Raw genomic sequence first — 16,251 nt, 5'->3', positions numbered from 1 at the left:
GGGCGGGGCATGGGCAGGGGCAGGGAGGAGAAGCCGCCGCCTGTTTGGATCCTGGGAGGCCCCGGCATCGTTGCTGCCCGGGGGCCGGGCGCTGGGGGGCGGCTCTGCCTGGGCCTGAACTCTCTTTCCTGCGCAGATGAGCCAGGAGGAGTCGACCCGCTTCTACGACCAGCTGAATCACCACATATTTGAGCTGGTCTCCAGCTCCGACACCAACGAGAAGAAGGGGGGCATCCTGGCGATAGGTGAGCGCAGGGATTCGGTGTCTCTGGGAGATTCGCTCTCCGCTTCCCCGTGACGCAAACGAGCTGAAGACCTGGTGTCTCCATGCTGAGCGCTTGAGAACGTGGTCCTGCGTTGTTACGAAAATACGGGCCGCGATGCTCAGCTGCGTTAAGTGAGCACGGTGTGCAAATAGTCTGTGCTCCCTGTGGCCTGAGAGCAATAATCGTACCCGTTAAAACCCTTCGCTCAGTGGCAGCGGGGCCCACCTCCAAGGAGCTTTTGCATTTATTCCCGGTAGTATCTCCCCTGATTATTGTCCTGTTGAGCTTTCGTTCTTGTGCGGCAGAGCAGCCTTAAACATTGCAACTCCTGGGGATACAGATCAGGGGTTCCTGACCTTTTTATGCTGCAGACCGGTAAGCCACAGACCAGCAGCGATCGGCATGCTGTGGGCCAGCAGCCAACCCTTTCTTATACTCGGTATAAAAACGGGTTGGTTGCCGGTCCACAGTATGCCGGTCACTTCGGGACTTCCAGTCTGGCAGCCAACCCTCCTGCGGACCAGCAACCAACCCTTCGCAGCCTGGGGGTTGGGAGCCCATGATACAGATAGATAACTCGTATGAAAACAGTCCCTTCCAAGTGGATCCCTCATTTCTGCACCATTTGCTTTTTAATAACTCTGTAAAGCTTCTGGATTGAGTTAAGCATCATAACCAAACCAAACCCCGGTGTGCTTAGAGATGATGGAGGTCGTTGAGGTGGAGTGGTCTTTGTTAATGACATCTCACTTTAGGCAGACAGCATTACTTTAAAGTTACTTCTGTGAACTTAGTACTGGTGGAAGGTGCCAGCTTGACAACCCTGGATACTGATGGCTTCTCTCTGCTGCCGCGCTGCCCCTGCCAATGTTCCTCAAGCCAGGCCTCGAGAGACCACCTCTTGAAAGAGTACAGTCTCCTCCATTCAGTCCTGGGTCCATTGTAGCCGTATATAGATGGAGGTGTGTTGGAATGGATCTGTGTTCCCAGGGTGGATCTTTATAAAGTAATACAAAGAAAATCTGACTTATGGAACCTTTTTGATGCATTTCTCTGTTTTACATAACAGATCCAAGCTTGAGAAGAATGCTGACCTTTCCTGCTGCTTAATGTTTCTGGTGGATTTGCAGTTTAGGAAGCGTTAGCAGGAATCTTTCCAGGCTGCCTAGAAAGAACTCTCTTCCAGGGATTTTGCTACTGTTTGCCACACTAACCCACTGGCAGGACTTAACCCATGCTCTCTTTCTCCCCAGCAAGTCTTATTGGTGTCGAGGGAGGCAATGCCACCCGCATCGGCAGGTTTGCCAACTACCTTCGGAACCTGCTCCCCTCCAATGACCCTGTTGTCATGGAGATGGCGTCCAAGGCTATCGGGCGCCTTGCCATGACGGGAGACACCTTCACAGCAGAATATGTGGAGTTTGAAGTGAAACGGGCTCTGGAGTGGCTGGGAGCTGATAGGAATGAAGGTCGAAGGCATGCGGCAGTAAGTGCTCTTCTGGCTTCTCAGCCTTCCTGGGAACAGGCTCATGAGTAGCAGTGATGAGAACTGTGCGAGGAAGGATGCAATGAGTGGGGAGAGGGTTGGAGGGAAGTCCTAGCTGGGGAGTGGAATGGCTATTCTTCCATTTCTGAAGAGCTACAGGATGGGCTAGTTGGTCTGCTGTTAATGGTATTTGTTCTGGTAGTGCTTAGGAACCGAGACTCAGATGCTCCTGTGCCAGGCACTGTATAAACCCAGCAGCATGCTCCCAAAAGCTTACAGTGTAACTAGGCAAGACAGATCTAGCATGTGTAAGTTTTTTTTTGTTTTTTTTTTCTAAATTCCCACCTCTCCCTGACACCACCATTTTCCTTCCTGTCTCCAGGTTCTCGTCCTGCGTGAACTGGCCATCAGCGTGCCTACCTTCTTTTTCCAGCAAGTGCAGCCATTCTTTGACAATATCTTTGTGGCTGTGTGGGACCCCAAACAGGCCATCCGAGAGGGAGCTGTCTCTGCCTTACGTGCCTGCCTCATCCTCACCACCCAGCGGGAGCCAAAAGAGATGCAGAAGCCCCAGTGGTACAGAGTAAGGAAGGAGTTCCTTCCACTTTAAATAGCTTTCTTCTCTGTGTCAGCACACAAGATCTGGCCTAAGCTAAGGCTGTTAGGTGTTGGCTCCTCTCAGTCATGATTAAAAATATTCTGGCCTTGGATCAACCAGTACAAAAGGAATGGGTCGCATACTCCGAAGTTTTATTGTGCTTTTTGCAACTTGTTGCCAGCCCTTTGATTTAGCCTATCTTAGCAGTCAGACTGTTCTCAGCAGAGCAGGTGATCAGACTGACCTGTGTTTCCCACCTTCTTTTGGTAGCAGTGTAGACCAATTTTAAGTGAAATGCACGAGCATCTCCATTTCTTAATATCTTGGGACATGGTGGTATGGCAGTTGCTCAGGTCTCACTGTGCCTAATTAACTTAATCATCCTGTTCAAGCCTTGTGTGCTGACTCCACAGGGTCAACTCAGTGGCAGAATTCTTGGTATAGCATCCTTGCCATTGCTCTTGGCTCTCATTGCTGAAGATGCTCTCAGGTAGCTGAACTCTGTTTTCTCTCTGACTCCTAGCTATACAGCACTTTACAATTTCCTGGCTGAAGCATGTAGCTCTTCCTGGAAGTTACAGGCTCCCACTACCTAGTGACATGCTGTGGTGCATTGTTCTGTTTCATGGGGTTTAGTTTCTGTTAATATTGCTGCCGTTTGTTCTTTTCTTTTTTAGCACACATATGAAGAAGCTGAGAAGGGTTTTGATGAGACTTTGGCCAAGGAAAAGGGTATGAATCGTGACGACCGAATCCATGGTGCCTTACTGATCCTCAATGAGTTAGTGAGGATCAGCAGCATGGAGGGAGAGGTAAGCAGTTTATCAAGGTGACAGTCAGGCCTAGCACACTCAGCAGCTAAGTGGGGCTGTTGCCTCATTCAGTGGCTGCTTTATGAGTTGAGGAACATGGAATTAATCTGTTTGGGTCAGGAGTGGCCTGGAAAACTCCACAAGCAACCAGGGCTCAGGGCTTCCTGTTATCACAGAGACCACTGGTATTGAAGGGAAGAAAGAGAAGAGCAATAACAGTTGCTCAGAAATTTTAGCTGTTTATTACTGGTGGAAAGTGACACAAATGGATCAACTAAGTGATAAATGGGTATTTGTATGACGTGAACACAAAAGAAAAGGAGAACTATTTAGTGTACAGGACTACATATCCAGATGAGGTGGCATGACAGTGAAGGGGATGGGAACAGGTGGAATATCAGGAAACTTTCTGGCAGAGAGTTAAATAGGGAGCGGAACAGGCTCCTGAGTAAGAAGGTGAAAACTTCATTGCTTATGACTTAGGACTGATTAAGTACTAGGGAATGTTCTTCTGCCCTTGTACTGAGGGGCAGGCAGGACAAATTGGGATTTTTCCCTTTCTAGTTTGTTATGCCTTTCTAATCTTATCTTGAAACCTTTTTTGCTTTCTACTGATGTTGTCTACTAGCCAATTGCCCATCAGGAATGTCGGGGGAGGGGGGAGAGGTGGGCGGAGACAGAGCACTGTCACCCACCACCCTGCACCACTGCTGTCTCCCAGGAGCAAGAAAGGGGGGAACCTTGCCCCTCCGGCCCCCTTGGCTAGCACCCAGTGCCGCCTCCGCCTTCAGGGAGCCCCCTGCTCCAGCCACTCTGTCCCTACCATCATGGTGGCGTGCCACTGTCTCCTATCCAGAGCACTCTTGGAGCACTCTCGTTTCAGACAACTAATCAGAGTGTGAATAAAGCATAATGGACAGACAGACAGACAGATTAAGGCTTTTATAATAATAGAGTGAACGGCTTTGGTACAGCCGAATACATTGGCTAAGGTTTGGGATATGTGCCGTAGGTTGTTGAGTATAGGTTCTAATTGCATATGGAGCATCTGACTTCTTCAAGTAGTACAGTAAAAGTTCTGTTATCCAGCATCTTACAAGCCAGCATGCTCCACTAACCGGCATGCCGGCTTGTAAGATGAAGTGAAACTGGAAGTGCCATCGTGGGCACTTCTGGTTTCTCTGAGCCCCCATTGCTTGGGGCAAATCAGCCTGCGTTGTGGAGCCCCCCACGGCCCAGGGGTATAGCAGGCTGTGTGGAACTCACCTCCCTGTCCTGCAGGGTCGCAGGAGGGGTGGAGGGATGCCCCAGATGCAGCATGAGAAGTGGCGGCCAGGGCCGCTCAGTTAACCGGCATATTTTGTTATCTGGCATCCACCGTTCCCGGGGGATGCCAGACAACAGAGCTTTTACTGTAACTTGAACAAGTGAAATGTGGAGTGGAAAAGCATGTGAGGACTGTGTGTTTCTGGAAAGCAGTTGAAGGTGTTTAAAGGAGGGATCAGGTTAAAGTTCAGAACTAAACTGCTCATTCTCCTGAAGCTGGATGCATTCAGAGAGGTATGCCAGACTTGAATCTCCTTTGTCTGGGGAGTAGGAGTCCAGGTTTGAGTGGCATTTTCTTGGAGAGTTCAGACTTTTGAAATACCCTGCCTGCCTTGTTCTGCCATGCTGGGGGGCTTTCGTTGCCTGTCCCTGCCGCTTTCCCACTGAAAGTATAAAGAGGTAGAATTCCTTGGAATGTCTTGCTGCTGGCCTCTTATCAGAAAATCTGTTATCTGTTGGGAACCAAGATGTTGCAACTGGGATTGAAGCCTTTTGGTCCCTAATTCTGTTAGTGCTCTGTGTGTGTGCAATCTTCTATTCAGCTGTCTTTGAACCTGCTTATCTTCTACACCCAGCGCCTCAGGGAAGAGATGGAGGAGATCACACAGCAACAGATGGTGCATGACAAGTACTGCAAAGATCTGATGGGCTTTGGTACGAAGCCTCGCCACATCACCCCATTCACCAGCTTCCAGTCTTTGCAGCCCTCCCAATCGAATGCCTTAGCTGGACTGCTGGGATACAGTGCCCACCAGGGAATCATGGGATTCGGGGCCACACCTGTCCCAGCAAAGTCAACCTTGGTAGAGAGCCGATGTTGCCGGGATCTCATGGAGGAAAAGTTTGATCAGGTGGGTTGTAACTGTTTCTGTACTTGCCCCTTAAACCAGCATAGACTAAATTCTTAAAAGCACAGCTACCCCCCACTTCTCTTGTCTGGGAAGCAGCATGGCTCAGTGATTGCATCGAGGTATCAAGGTTCATTAGCTGTATTTGGCTCTGCCTCTGAGAGAAAGCAGCTTAGCTTCTCTGTGCTGCAGTTTATTTCTCTCTGAATCAAATAATTTTATCTATTCCCGGGGGGTGCTGTGGGAGAGTCAGTACAAGGCTTTGTAGAGCACCAATAAAAAGAATGGGGAGGAGGGAAAAATATGCTCCTCCCTGAAAGCCCAATCCATCCGGTTTCAGGTATGCCAGTGGGTTTTGAAATGCAGAACCAGCAAGAACTCCCTGATCCAGATGACAGTACTCAACTTACTGCCCCGGTTGGCTGCTTTCCGGCCTTCTGCATTCACAGGTGAAGTGTTTGTTGCCTGGGTTTTGGGGATGCAGCCAAAGGTGGGTGGAGAGAGTTCCAGCTGCTTCTTCCATTGGCCTGCACACAGGTAGTAGAGCAGAGAAATTGCATGAGCTGGCCCTTTGATTCCTCCTCTGAATAGCAAGGGGCCAGTTTTTTCAGAGGAGTGCAGCACAACATCTGTCAGGAACTTGCAGCTTTGCAAAGCCCTTGTGTGGATTACAGTGCCATAGTGCCTCATCTCAAGCTGTCTCAACCTGCTGGGCTCTTCCCTTTCCTTCCCTGCAAACATAACTGTGGGGTTGTCACCAGTGTCCAATCCTTTATTTCCCTATTTGGGGTGGTTAGGAGATCTTGAGGGAAAAGGAGATTACAGCTGACTTTTTAAAAACTGTATTGGTCTTAAAGTCCAGAGTGTACCAGAAATGGGGCCTTACTAGTATGCCTAAGATTGGCTGTGCCTTTACAGTTGTATACCAACATCTCCTAAACTCCAAACCAGTTACCACCCTGTTGAGAAACTTTGGCATTTGTCTCCTGTATAAAACCTATAAGAAATGTCTTAACCACTGTTGCTGAGTTGTTTTTTTCATATGCCTTCTCCAGATATAGAACCCTATGAAAGAAACTGTTGGCTTAGATGGCTAAAGCCCAGCGGGAACCTGTTTTGTTGTCATTACATTTAAGTTTGTCCTTGCTGGCAGCAGCAATTCATACCAAGCCAGTGCCCATTCTCTAGTGTGTTATTTCTGCAAGGTGTCTTGCTATAGGTGATACTTCTGATGCCAGCATTCCTGTCCTCTGGTGCAGTTGCTTCTAAGCAGGCCACCCTCTAAGCAATTGTCCTGGGTTTTTTGTTTTTTTTATTGCTTCACCCGCGGCTATGTGAAATACACTAATCTGCGTTCTAACAGGTTCCCTGGCACTCTATGCTGGAAGATGGATAGGGACAGGCCACATAATATGGCCTCCTTCTGTACTCCCTTCACTTTGCAGCCCTATAGATTTGACACGCAGGAACTGCTGAATGCTGTACATGTGCCTCACTAATTGTGGTTGGTAACCTGTGCTTTGGCTCTGCTGCCCAAAGAACTCACAGACTGATTTCTTCTTCTCTTGCCTTAGCTGACCAGTACCTTCCAGATACCATGAACCATGTCCTAAGCTGTGTGAAGAAAGAGAAGGAGAGAACAGCAGCCTTCCAGGCCTTGGGACTGCTTTCTGTGGCTGTGAGGTCTGAGTTTCAGGCCTACTTGCCCAAGGTTCTTGAAATCATCAAAGCGGCTCTTCCACCAAAGGACTTTGCACACAAGTGAGTCCATGGGGGTTAGAGAGGGTCTTGGATAGACAACTGTTGGTAAACTGACAAACATTCCCTTGAGATGTCAGTGGGGTGAGGGAGGGACAGGACTGCAAGCTTTCTGAGTTAGCTAGCTCTTACTGTGTCGTCTTAGGAGACAGAAATCCATGCAGGTTGATGCCACGGTCTTCACCTGCATCAGTATGCTGGCACGAGCTATGGGGCCCAGCATCCAGCAGGACATCAAAGAGCTACTGGAACCCATGCTAGCTGTAGGACTGAGGTACGTACAAAGCTCTTCCACATGTTCTTCTGTTAGCCACTGGATGGCATTATTGGCCCTGAACAAAATAATTGTAGATTCTGAAGGGAAAGGACCTGTAGGTATAAAAGTGAGTTGTGAAGATATAGCATATACCAATAGAAGAAGGTTCTGGAGAAGAGCTGGATAGTTTCATAGTTTGTAGGGTTGGAAAGGACCTTAACAGCTCATCAAGTCCAACCCCCTGCCATGGCAGGAAAGAGCACTGGGGTCAAACGACCCCAGCAAGGTGTTCATCTAGCCTCCTCTTAAAGACCCCCAGGGTAGGAGCCAGCACCACTTCTCTTGGAAGTTGGTTCCAGATCCTAGCCCCCCTGACAGTGAAGTAGCACCTCCTGATCTCTAGTCTGAATCTACCCTCTGCCAGTTTGTGACCGTTATTTCTAGTCACTTCTGGTAGTGCTCGGAGGAACAGGGACTCCCCCAATGCCTGCTGGTCCCCTCTGACTAGTTTGTAACAGGCCACTAGATCCCCCCTCAGCCTTCTCTTGTGGAGGCTGAACAGCTTCAGGTCCCTTAGTCTCTCCTGGTAGGGCCTGCCCTGCTGCCCCCTGATCATGCGGGTAGCCCTCCTCTGAACCCTCTCCATGCTGTCCACATCCGTCCTGAAGTGCGGCGCCCAGAACTGGACACAGTACTCCAACTGCGGCCTGACCAGTGCCGCATAGAGGGGGAGGATCACCTCCTTGGACCTGCTCAAGATGCATCTGTGGATGCACGACAAGGTGTGGTTGGCCTTCCTGACTGCGTCCCCATACGGTCGGCCCATGTTCATTTTGTCCTCAATAATGACTCCAAGATCCTTTTCTGCCTCTGCACTGACGAGAAGGGAGTTCCCCACCCTGTCGGTATGCTGCTGGTTCTTCCCCCCAGGTGCATCACCCTGTACTTGTCAGTGTAGAAACCCATCCTGTTCTCATCTGCCCACCCCTGTAACCTGTCTAGGTCCAATTGCAGCCTATTCCCCCCTTCTAGCGTGCCCACATCCCCCCACGTCTTAGTGTCATTGGCAGTTTTGAATAGGGTGCTTTTTACCCCCTTGTCCAAGTCACTGATGAAGATGTTGAACAGCGCGGGTCTGAGGACCGAGCCCTGGGGAGCCCCACTACCCACATCCCTCCAGGTTGAAAATGACCCGTCCACCACCACTCTCTGGGTGGGGCCCTTCAGCCAGTTAGCGACCCGTTTGACTGCGTAGGTGTTGACGCCACAGTCCATAAAAGCATAAAAGCTGCTTTGATGCTCCAGATGCCATGATCTGCTTTAGATGCCATGCCTCAAGCTCTGAGGGTAAGAAAAAGCTAAAATCTGGGGTCTCCTACTAAAAGAATCTTAGCTCACCTCTGCTGGCAGCATGAGGGTGTGGGGAAAAGATGGTCTTTCAGACATCCAGCTCTCAGGCTGTGACAGTTTTGTAGTCTGGAGTCAGCATCTTGTGAGTTGCTCACCTCTCTGTCTATAGGATACAGGCTTGAGGCACTCAGCCAAGCATGCACCCTGAAATAAATCTGTAGCTGCATTGTGCATGACATGGAGCATCAAAGCAGCTTTTAAGGACAGTCCTGTGCATAGTCCATTGCATTGGTCCCAGCTGGAGGTCCTCCACGTGGATAATTCCCAGTAGCACCTAGTGCAGCAGACTGGGCTGGCATCCAAGCAGTCTGTTTTAGCTTCTGGAGGTCATGCAAGGGTTGCCAAGCTCTAGTGGCAAGTATTGCTGCGCTCTAAATGCCTGGAGCAGTGTTCCGATGGGCAGTGTCAAAGGCATGAATGAGAAGTAGAAACACTTAACTTGTGTTGTTCCTGTCCTAATGAGCATTTGCCTGCTTCTTGTCCCCAGCCCTGCTCTGACTGCCGTGCTCTATGACTTGAGCCGTCAGATCCCCCAGCTGAAGAAGGACATCCAGGATGGGCTGCTGAAAATGCTGTCCCTTGTTCTAATGCACAAACCCCTGCGGCACCCAGGCATGCCCAAAGGCATTGCCCATCAGCTGGCCTCACCCAGCCTCACCAACATCCCTGAGGCCAGTGATGTGGGCAGCATCACCCTTGCCTTGCGCACGTTGGGCAGCTTTGAGTTTGAAGGTAAGACATGAAGGCAGTGGCAGGCTGAATGCAAGATGCATTCAAGCACTTGCAGAAAGCCTGAGCAGCAGTATTGCAAGTGGGAAACAGCCTAGTTAAGATTTCACAGAACAGTGTCCATGAAAGCTTCCAGGTCTTCTGAGGTGGGTGTTCTCTGGATATTTGCTGCAGAGTAGTGAGAACTTTGGAAGCAGCATGTTGTGGACACAAAAGCAAGATGCACCTAAAAACTCTTACTAGAATCAGGATATAGAAGTGGTTGGCAAACCACCTAAAGAAAATCCTAGCCTTTCCCTGCTAGACCCAGAATATACCAACTGGCCTACTCAAGTACTTGTTAATTCCATCTATATAACTATTTCCCTTTGTTACCAAGACTACAGGTAACCTTGCAGGTTGGCTACTGATAAAAGAGGCAGAAACAGGTCTACAGCCCAACATTATATTTGCTTGCACTTCAAAACACAAAACAAACATTTATTCTAAAGTATGTCTAGCTACACATGACAGCACAACATGAATTCTTACCTATACCAGCTGGGAAGACTCACGTGGTGGGAGGAGAGTGGCATACAGATTGGCAGCAGGTCTTTTTGAATTTGCTGAGTTCTCCAAATTTCCCTCCAGCCTATACTCTGTATTTATAGATGGCTTGTTCTAATAAATGTTTTCTGATTAGTTTTATTTAAATTTCTTTCTTTCACTGAAACTTTGGGGATTGGACTGAACCAGATCTCTTGTGAACTTGGAAGGTGTCAGTTAGTTGGGATTTATATCCTTAGGAAAGTAAAAAGGAGGGTTTCTTATCTCTTCTTTTTCTTCCTCTTCAACATGCCATTGTGGAATGCAGTTCAACCCTGTCTTTTCTCTTCTTTACCTTAGCTTATGGTCTTCTTTGACAAGGCTGTTTTGTTTTTACAACTTACCTAAATTTCTTAACAAAAACATATCTATAGCATCTAATGTTTGATTACATCAACCACCACTACTGATATTTTAAGATAAAGCTATGATATAGTATATTTGGATTATATAATATGTGGTCTTCCCTTATAGTGTCTCCTTTCAGGCCTTGTGCTTTAATTGTATCTAATTACTGGTTTACTTAGCTGCGTTGATGGCCTCCTTTACAGATGCGATAACTAGCTGGTTCAGCAAAGTAAAGGTTCCCTCTGTGGCAGGGGTGGGCAATTATTAAGTGGCCCTCCACCCCGAAATTTTGGTGAGCTGTTGAGGGCTGGGAGGGGGTGGGGGGGGCAGGGAGATGCCAGTTGACTCTATCTGGCCACCCAGCTGCTGCTGAGAGCCTGAAGAGGAAGGACTGCATCCTGCGCTACTCTGTTTGGCTGCACCTGGGCCTGGGCTATGCTGGGCAGCGTGCAGATTTCTCCACACTCCTGCCTCCCACTTCCATCTAGCTTTCTGTTGGTGTTGCATAGTCCTGACACTGCAACCACTGGCAGCCAGGTCCATATGGGATGGGGCCACATAGCTATCCCGCTTGCCCACCTGCTGCAATGAGCCACTACTGCCATGCTGCTCCAGGAAGTCAGGGGTGGCAGCTGCCCCAGGCTGAGCCGCCATGCCGCCCCCCCCCGGGTCAGCATGGACTCCCCTCTTAGTGTTGCCATAATGGCAGCAGCTCGTTGCAGTAGGCTGGTGGGACAGCTACTTGGCATGCTGCATTGTGTCCCATCCCATGTGGGCCTGGCTCCCAGCAGCTGCAGTGCCAGGACTGTACAGCCACAGTCCCAACAGGAAGCTGAGGGGGCAGGGGCAGAGTCTGCAACCCAGCCAAGCCTAGCCCTGGCTGGAACAGAGTGGAGCAACTCAGGGCACAGCCCTCTCTGCTCAGGCTGAGCCAGTGGGCTGGGATAGGATCAATTAGTGGGCCAGATATGGCCTGCGGGCCTCATTTTGCCCACCTCTGCTCTATGGTCACTCAGAAACAGGCTTTGAGGCCTTCTGCTTAGCCACAGTTCTGCAGCTTGGCTTATGCCCCTTGAAAGTGGCCAAGGCTTGGCAACACCTTGTACTAGGGAGATGAAACTGCACCTGTGTCGTTTTAGTATAGTCAGCAGGAAGTCTAGGACCTGAAGTTTAAACCCATGTCAGACCCTCATCTCTTTCCACTACCCCTCACTCCCATCCAGGTCATTCCCTGACCCAGTTTGTTCGACACTGTGCGGATCATTTCCTGAACAGCGAACACAAAGAGATCCGGATGGAGGCAGCCCGCACCTGCTCCCGCCTGCTTACACCCTCCATCCACCTCATCAGCGGACATGCCCATGTGGTCAGCCAGACAGCAGTGCAGGTGGTGGCAGATGTTCTCAGCAAACTGCTTGTGGTTGGAATAACAGACCCAGGTATGAGTTCTCCCATGTTATGATCCATTCATGGAGTTCAGGGGAGGACTGGCTCCTTAGCTAAATCCTTAGCCAGTTGCAGGATGTCCCCAGGGGCTGATGTTTGCCATATCTCTGCATCCCTTCCAACCAAACGAGCTGCAGGAGCAAGAGACAGGTCTGGGTGTGAAACCTGAGTGTCTTGCTTAGCAACAGAGGCCAGCACTGAGAAGCCCGCCCTTTAGTGGCCTGTGCTGAAATGCATATGGGTAAATTCCTTAGGTATTTCTTTCTTCATGGGGTCCTGTCAGCTCTAAAGCTTTGCCATGATAGGTTAGTGGCAGTAGGTCTGTGTGGTAAAGAGAGACGGTGGTGTGCTGGAAGCCATGCATCAGTAATAGCAAGAGATTGTGGAAGAACAGAAACTTAAAGTGAACAAAGACAAGCAAACATGCTCTTGCAGACCCCGATATTCGCTTCTGCGTGCTGGCCTCCCTGGATGAGCGGTTTGATGCACATCTTGCTCAGGCAGAGAACTTGCAGGCTCTCTTTGTGGCCCTCAACGACCAGGTGTTTGAAATCCGAGAGCTGGCCATCTGCACCGTGGGCCGGCTGAGCAGCATGAACCCTGCCTTTGTCATGCCTTTTCTGCGCAAGATGTTAATCCAGGTGAGAGAGAAGGTGTTGGGTTGGGGTTGAGTTGAGAAAGTGAGGTTTGGGGCTGGTGGAATTGTCCTCTCCTCACGTGCTTGGAATGGGAAGAGCACCCTGAAAGGTTCTTTCACTCAGCTTGATGCACTTCAGGAATCATAAAATCATAGAAATTAAGACCTGGAAGGGACCTTGAAAGATCATAGAGTCCGACCCCATTGCTCTGGGCAGGAATACTGCTGAGATCAAATGATTCCAGCAAGGTATCTGTCCAGTCTCCTCTTGAAGACTTCCAAGGTTGGGGACTGCACCACCTCCTTGGGAAGTCTATTCCAGATTCTGATCACCCTTACCGTAAAGAGTTCTTCCTTGCATCCAACCTGAAACCATCCTCTAACAGTTTATGGCCATTCCTCCTTGTTCTCCCCTGGGGCACCCTAGTAACCATTTTTTTTCTCCCAGCTCCTGATACTCACCCCGTACATACATATAGATGGCCACCAAGTCCCTCCTCAGTCTTCTCTTCCCCAGGCTGACAGTCCCAGATCCCTCAGTCTTTCCTCATAAGGTTTGTCCTCCAGGCCCTTAATCATTCTTGTGGCCTTTCTCTAGACCCTTTCAAGATTCTCCACATCTTTTTTTGAAGTGCGGTGCCCAGAACTGGACGCAGTACTCCAGCTGGGGTCTCACCAGTGCCGAGTAGAGAGGAAGTGTTGGGAAGGGCCTGCCTATGAGTTCATGACTTGACATTCATATCTAGAGTGAGCCCTTGAAATTCAGTAATGAATCTGGCAGTTACCATCTTCCATAGCGGAATGGAGAGGACAGTAGTAACTGCAGGTCCCAGTATACATCATTTCTCCTCAACTAAAGTGGCCTTCTCTCAGTGGCGGAGGAACACTGTGTGCTGAAGCCTTTAGCCCCATACCCTGCATCCCCCTGTTAGACATGGGCTGCCACAATCACGCTCTCATTTGATGCTTCAATTGTGTTTCAGCCAAATGCAGACAGAAATAGGGAATGGAGTCTAACTGTGTTGTTCCTTTTCATCTGTTGGTGCCTAATCTGAAGAATGTCGGCTCTCCAGCCTATCTCTGCTTTGATGCATCTGTTTCCCCACTCCCTGTAGATCCTGACAGAGCTAGAACACAGTGGAGTTGGGAGGATTAAAGAGCAGAGTGCCAGGATGTTGGGTCACTTGGTCTCCAATGCCCCACGTCTCATTCGCCCGTACATGGAGCCCATCCTTAAGGTAGAGCCTCCTTCCACACCCTGCTGATCTTCATTGGAGGAGAGGGGAGGTATTTTAACATGTGGATGTGTCCCCTTTACCATGAGCTATCCTGTTATCCCTGCTTGGTAATAGCAGAACCAGTATAAAAGAAACTGGCTAGAGTGGTCCTCACAGTAACACTGATTACATACAACCATGTAGCCCAGATAGGGTGGGTGCGTAGAAGCCATAAAGATGTCATCAAAATGTATCGTTCATCTTTGAAATGCTGATGCATATGAATATCCATCATGGGATGTGCACTGGTTTGAATTTTCAGTGTCAGAGGCATGGAAGAGAGTGTTCCTTGTTGGGTGGGGGTGGGAGAGGCTTTCACTGAGGAGTCTAACCTGTTTCTATATCCTCAAACAGGCACTGATTGTGAAACTGAAAGATCCGGATCCGGATCCAAACCCAGGAGTGATTAACAATGTCCTAGCTACCATAGGGGAACTTGCGCAGGTAAGGAACTGCAGCTTTCTGAGGAGGCACCATGGTGGCCACCTTGACCCGAAGCCTGTTGCTGTTCTAGAGGAGGAACGTCTCTTCTCTGCTTCTTACAGGTCAGTGGGCTGGAGATGAGGAAATGGGTGGATGAGCTCTTCATCATCATCATGGACATGCTCCAGGACTCCTCTTTGCTGGCTAAAAGACAGGTAAGTATACAGCACCCTCATTAAACTAAGCTGCTCTCTGTGACTAGAGATATAGAGTCAGATGTTAGTGTGTGCCACTTGGAGCTGAAAAAATTAGCCTTCAGTTCGAAGTGGTTAGTCCTCTATTTGAGAATGCCCAGAAGGGTGGGCCATATTGGTGACTTTACTGTCCATTTCATCTCGGGTAGTGTGTGTTCCCTGAACAGCTAAAGAAAGAAGCATGGATAAATGGCTCCTTTAGAAAACACTGGGACCAAGCTCAGTGCTATTAAGAAGCTGCCAGGAGCGACTGGATGGGGGCAGGCGCAGCAGGTCTTAGAGAAGATGGTTCCTTTAATGACCCAGAGAGATGTATGTTGTCAAGTGTTAATGAACTTTTTCCTTTGCCCTGACAAAGAGGGAGAGTCTCTGGGGAGGCTTTCAGAAACAGTTGGACCCTGAGATGCTTTGAAATGTTTTAAAGGGAGATAAATGATTCCTTATAAGATAAGGCAAGTAATAAATTGCTGGTCTTCCCTACCAGGTCAAAGCTAACTCTTCTGGGAATGTGTTCATTCCAGGTGGCTCTCTGGACTCTGGGGCAGCTGGTGGCCAGTACTGGTTATGTGGTGGAACCCTACAGGAAATACCCAACCCTGCTGGAGGTGCTGCTGAATTTTCTGAAGACTGAGCAGAACCAGGGTACCCGGAGAGAGGTAGGAACTCCAATCTCTTCCTCCTCTGAGGACTTCCAGGAGTTAGGAGGGCAGTCAGAGAGACAGGCTGCTGAATCCATTTCTAGCAAAAGGAATGGAAGGCCTGCTGCTGGGGCTGAGTGGGGTATAATTTGTTTTGCTGGACAAGGCTGTAAAGAAGCTGTGAATGAAGTTGTTCACCTTCAGTGGAATGGAAAGAATTGGCTTGCTGTCTAGGGAATAAAAGGCCACCATTTCTCTCATCACTAGGTCTCCTCATGGCAGCTACTCAGACACCTGGGTTCAGGCATCATTCATTGTGTTGGCTTCTGCCTGGAATATGGTTTTGACACATTTTCCTTGCTTTCTCCTTTGCCAGGCTATCCGTGTGCTAGGGCTCTTGGGAGCTTTGGACCCGTACAAGCACAAAGTGAACATTGGCATGATTGACCAGTCACGTGATGCTTCAGCTGTCAGCCTGTCAGAGTCTAAATCCAGTCAAGATTCTTGTAAGCAAGTGGATGCTGGGAGAAGAGTGCGCAACTTTCACATAATTTAATTTTAAAGGGGCTGTGTTCTTTTCATTCCAGCCTAGAAGCTAAAGATGGAAATGACATCATAGGTCATCTGCTTGTTTCTCCAGCCAGTATAGTGGCATGGGCCAGAGAGATCCTAACTAACAGTGAACCTGGGCTTTAGACGCGATTCATTCCATTCTGGAGTTAAAAGGTCCTGAAAGCTACAGTACAGCATCATTAACTTTAACTGGGGCATATAATCCAGCTCTGCCACAGGGAAACCCAAGCAAGTCACTTCTCAATGCCTGTTTAACCTTTTGTTAAAAGTGCCTATTGATACTGACCTGCATTTGAAGGACTTGGAGATCTATGGTGGAACTACACTAAGCAGAAAGGGTCATTGGTACCTGAGAAAAGGAAAATTTCTTAAGGGTGTTCCCTTTTTAGCTGCTGTAGATGCTAGAAGGATGCTGTAGAATAGGAATCTAGTCGGTTTCAGAAAAATGAGTTCAAAAGTGTTTTGTGCACCATCTTCGTACAAACTACCAAATGAGTGGCTTTCCAGTTTCTTTTTCCTGTTCTGTGAAACATTTTTGTCCTGTGTTGCTGTGTGAAAGGCCAACAGGAAAAGAAGTGACT

At 49.0% G+C, this 16,251-nt stretch overlaps 1 protein-coding gene across 2 annotated transcripts in view; it reads left to right on the top strand.

Moving 5' to 3' along the window:
* MTOR (mechanistic target of rapamycin kinase) overlaps positions 1 to 16,251 on the top strand; it is a 103,246-nt gene that overhangs the window by 309 nt on the left and 86,686 nt on the right. For both annotated transcript variants that reach the window (XM_014523163.2, XM_025211341.1), the window contains exons 2-17: positions 137 to 245; positions 1,520 to 1,752; positions 2,135 to 2,335; positions 3,028 to 3,162; positions 5,064 to 5,339; positions 5,677 to 5,785; positions 6,911 to 7,097; positions 7,240 to 7,368; positions 9,248 to 9,492; positions 11,646 to 11,861; positions 12,304 to 12,509; positions 13,621 to 13,743; positions 14,137 to 14,226; positions 14,328 to 14,420; positions 14,981 to 15,115; positions 15,474 to 15,603. In XM_014523163.2, the coding sequence (XP_014378649.1) occupies positions 137 to 245; positions 1,520 to 1,752; positions 2,135 to 2,335; positions 3,028 to 3,162; positions 5,064 to 5,339; positions 5,677 to 5,785; positions 6,911 to 7,097; positions 7,240 to 7,368; positions 9,248 to 9,492; positions 11,646 to 11,861; positions 12,304 to 12,509; positions 13,621 to 13,743; positions 14,137 to 14,226; positions 14,328 to 14,420; positions 14,981 to 15,115; positions 15,474 to 15,603 (2,617 nt within the window). The remainder of the gene's footprint in view (positions 1 to 136; positions 246 to 1,519; positions 1,753 to 2,134; positions 2,336 to 3,027; positions 3,163 to 5,063; positions 5,340 to 5,676; positions 5,786 to 6,910; positions 7,098 to 7,239; positions 7,369 to 9,247; positions 9,493 to 11,645; positions 11,862 to 12,303; positions 12,510 to 13,620; positions 13,744 to 14,136; positions 14,227 to 14,327; positions 14,421 to 14,980; positions 15,116 to 15,473; positions 15,604 to 16,251) is intronic.

Source organism: Alligator sinensis, unplaced genomic scaffold, assembly GCF_000455745.1.
Source record: "Alligator sinensis unplaced genomic scaffold, ASM45574v1 scaffold366_1, whole genome shotgun sequence".
In the NCBI taxonomy this organism is placed as follows: Eukaryota; Metazoa; Chordata; order Crocodylia; family Alligatoridae; genus Alligator; species Alligator sinensis.
Note: the sequence above shows the minus strand (reverse complement) of the source record. Positions and strands in the feature narration are given on the sequence as shown.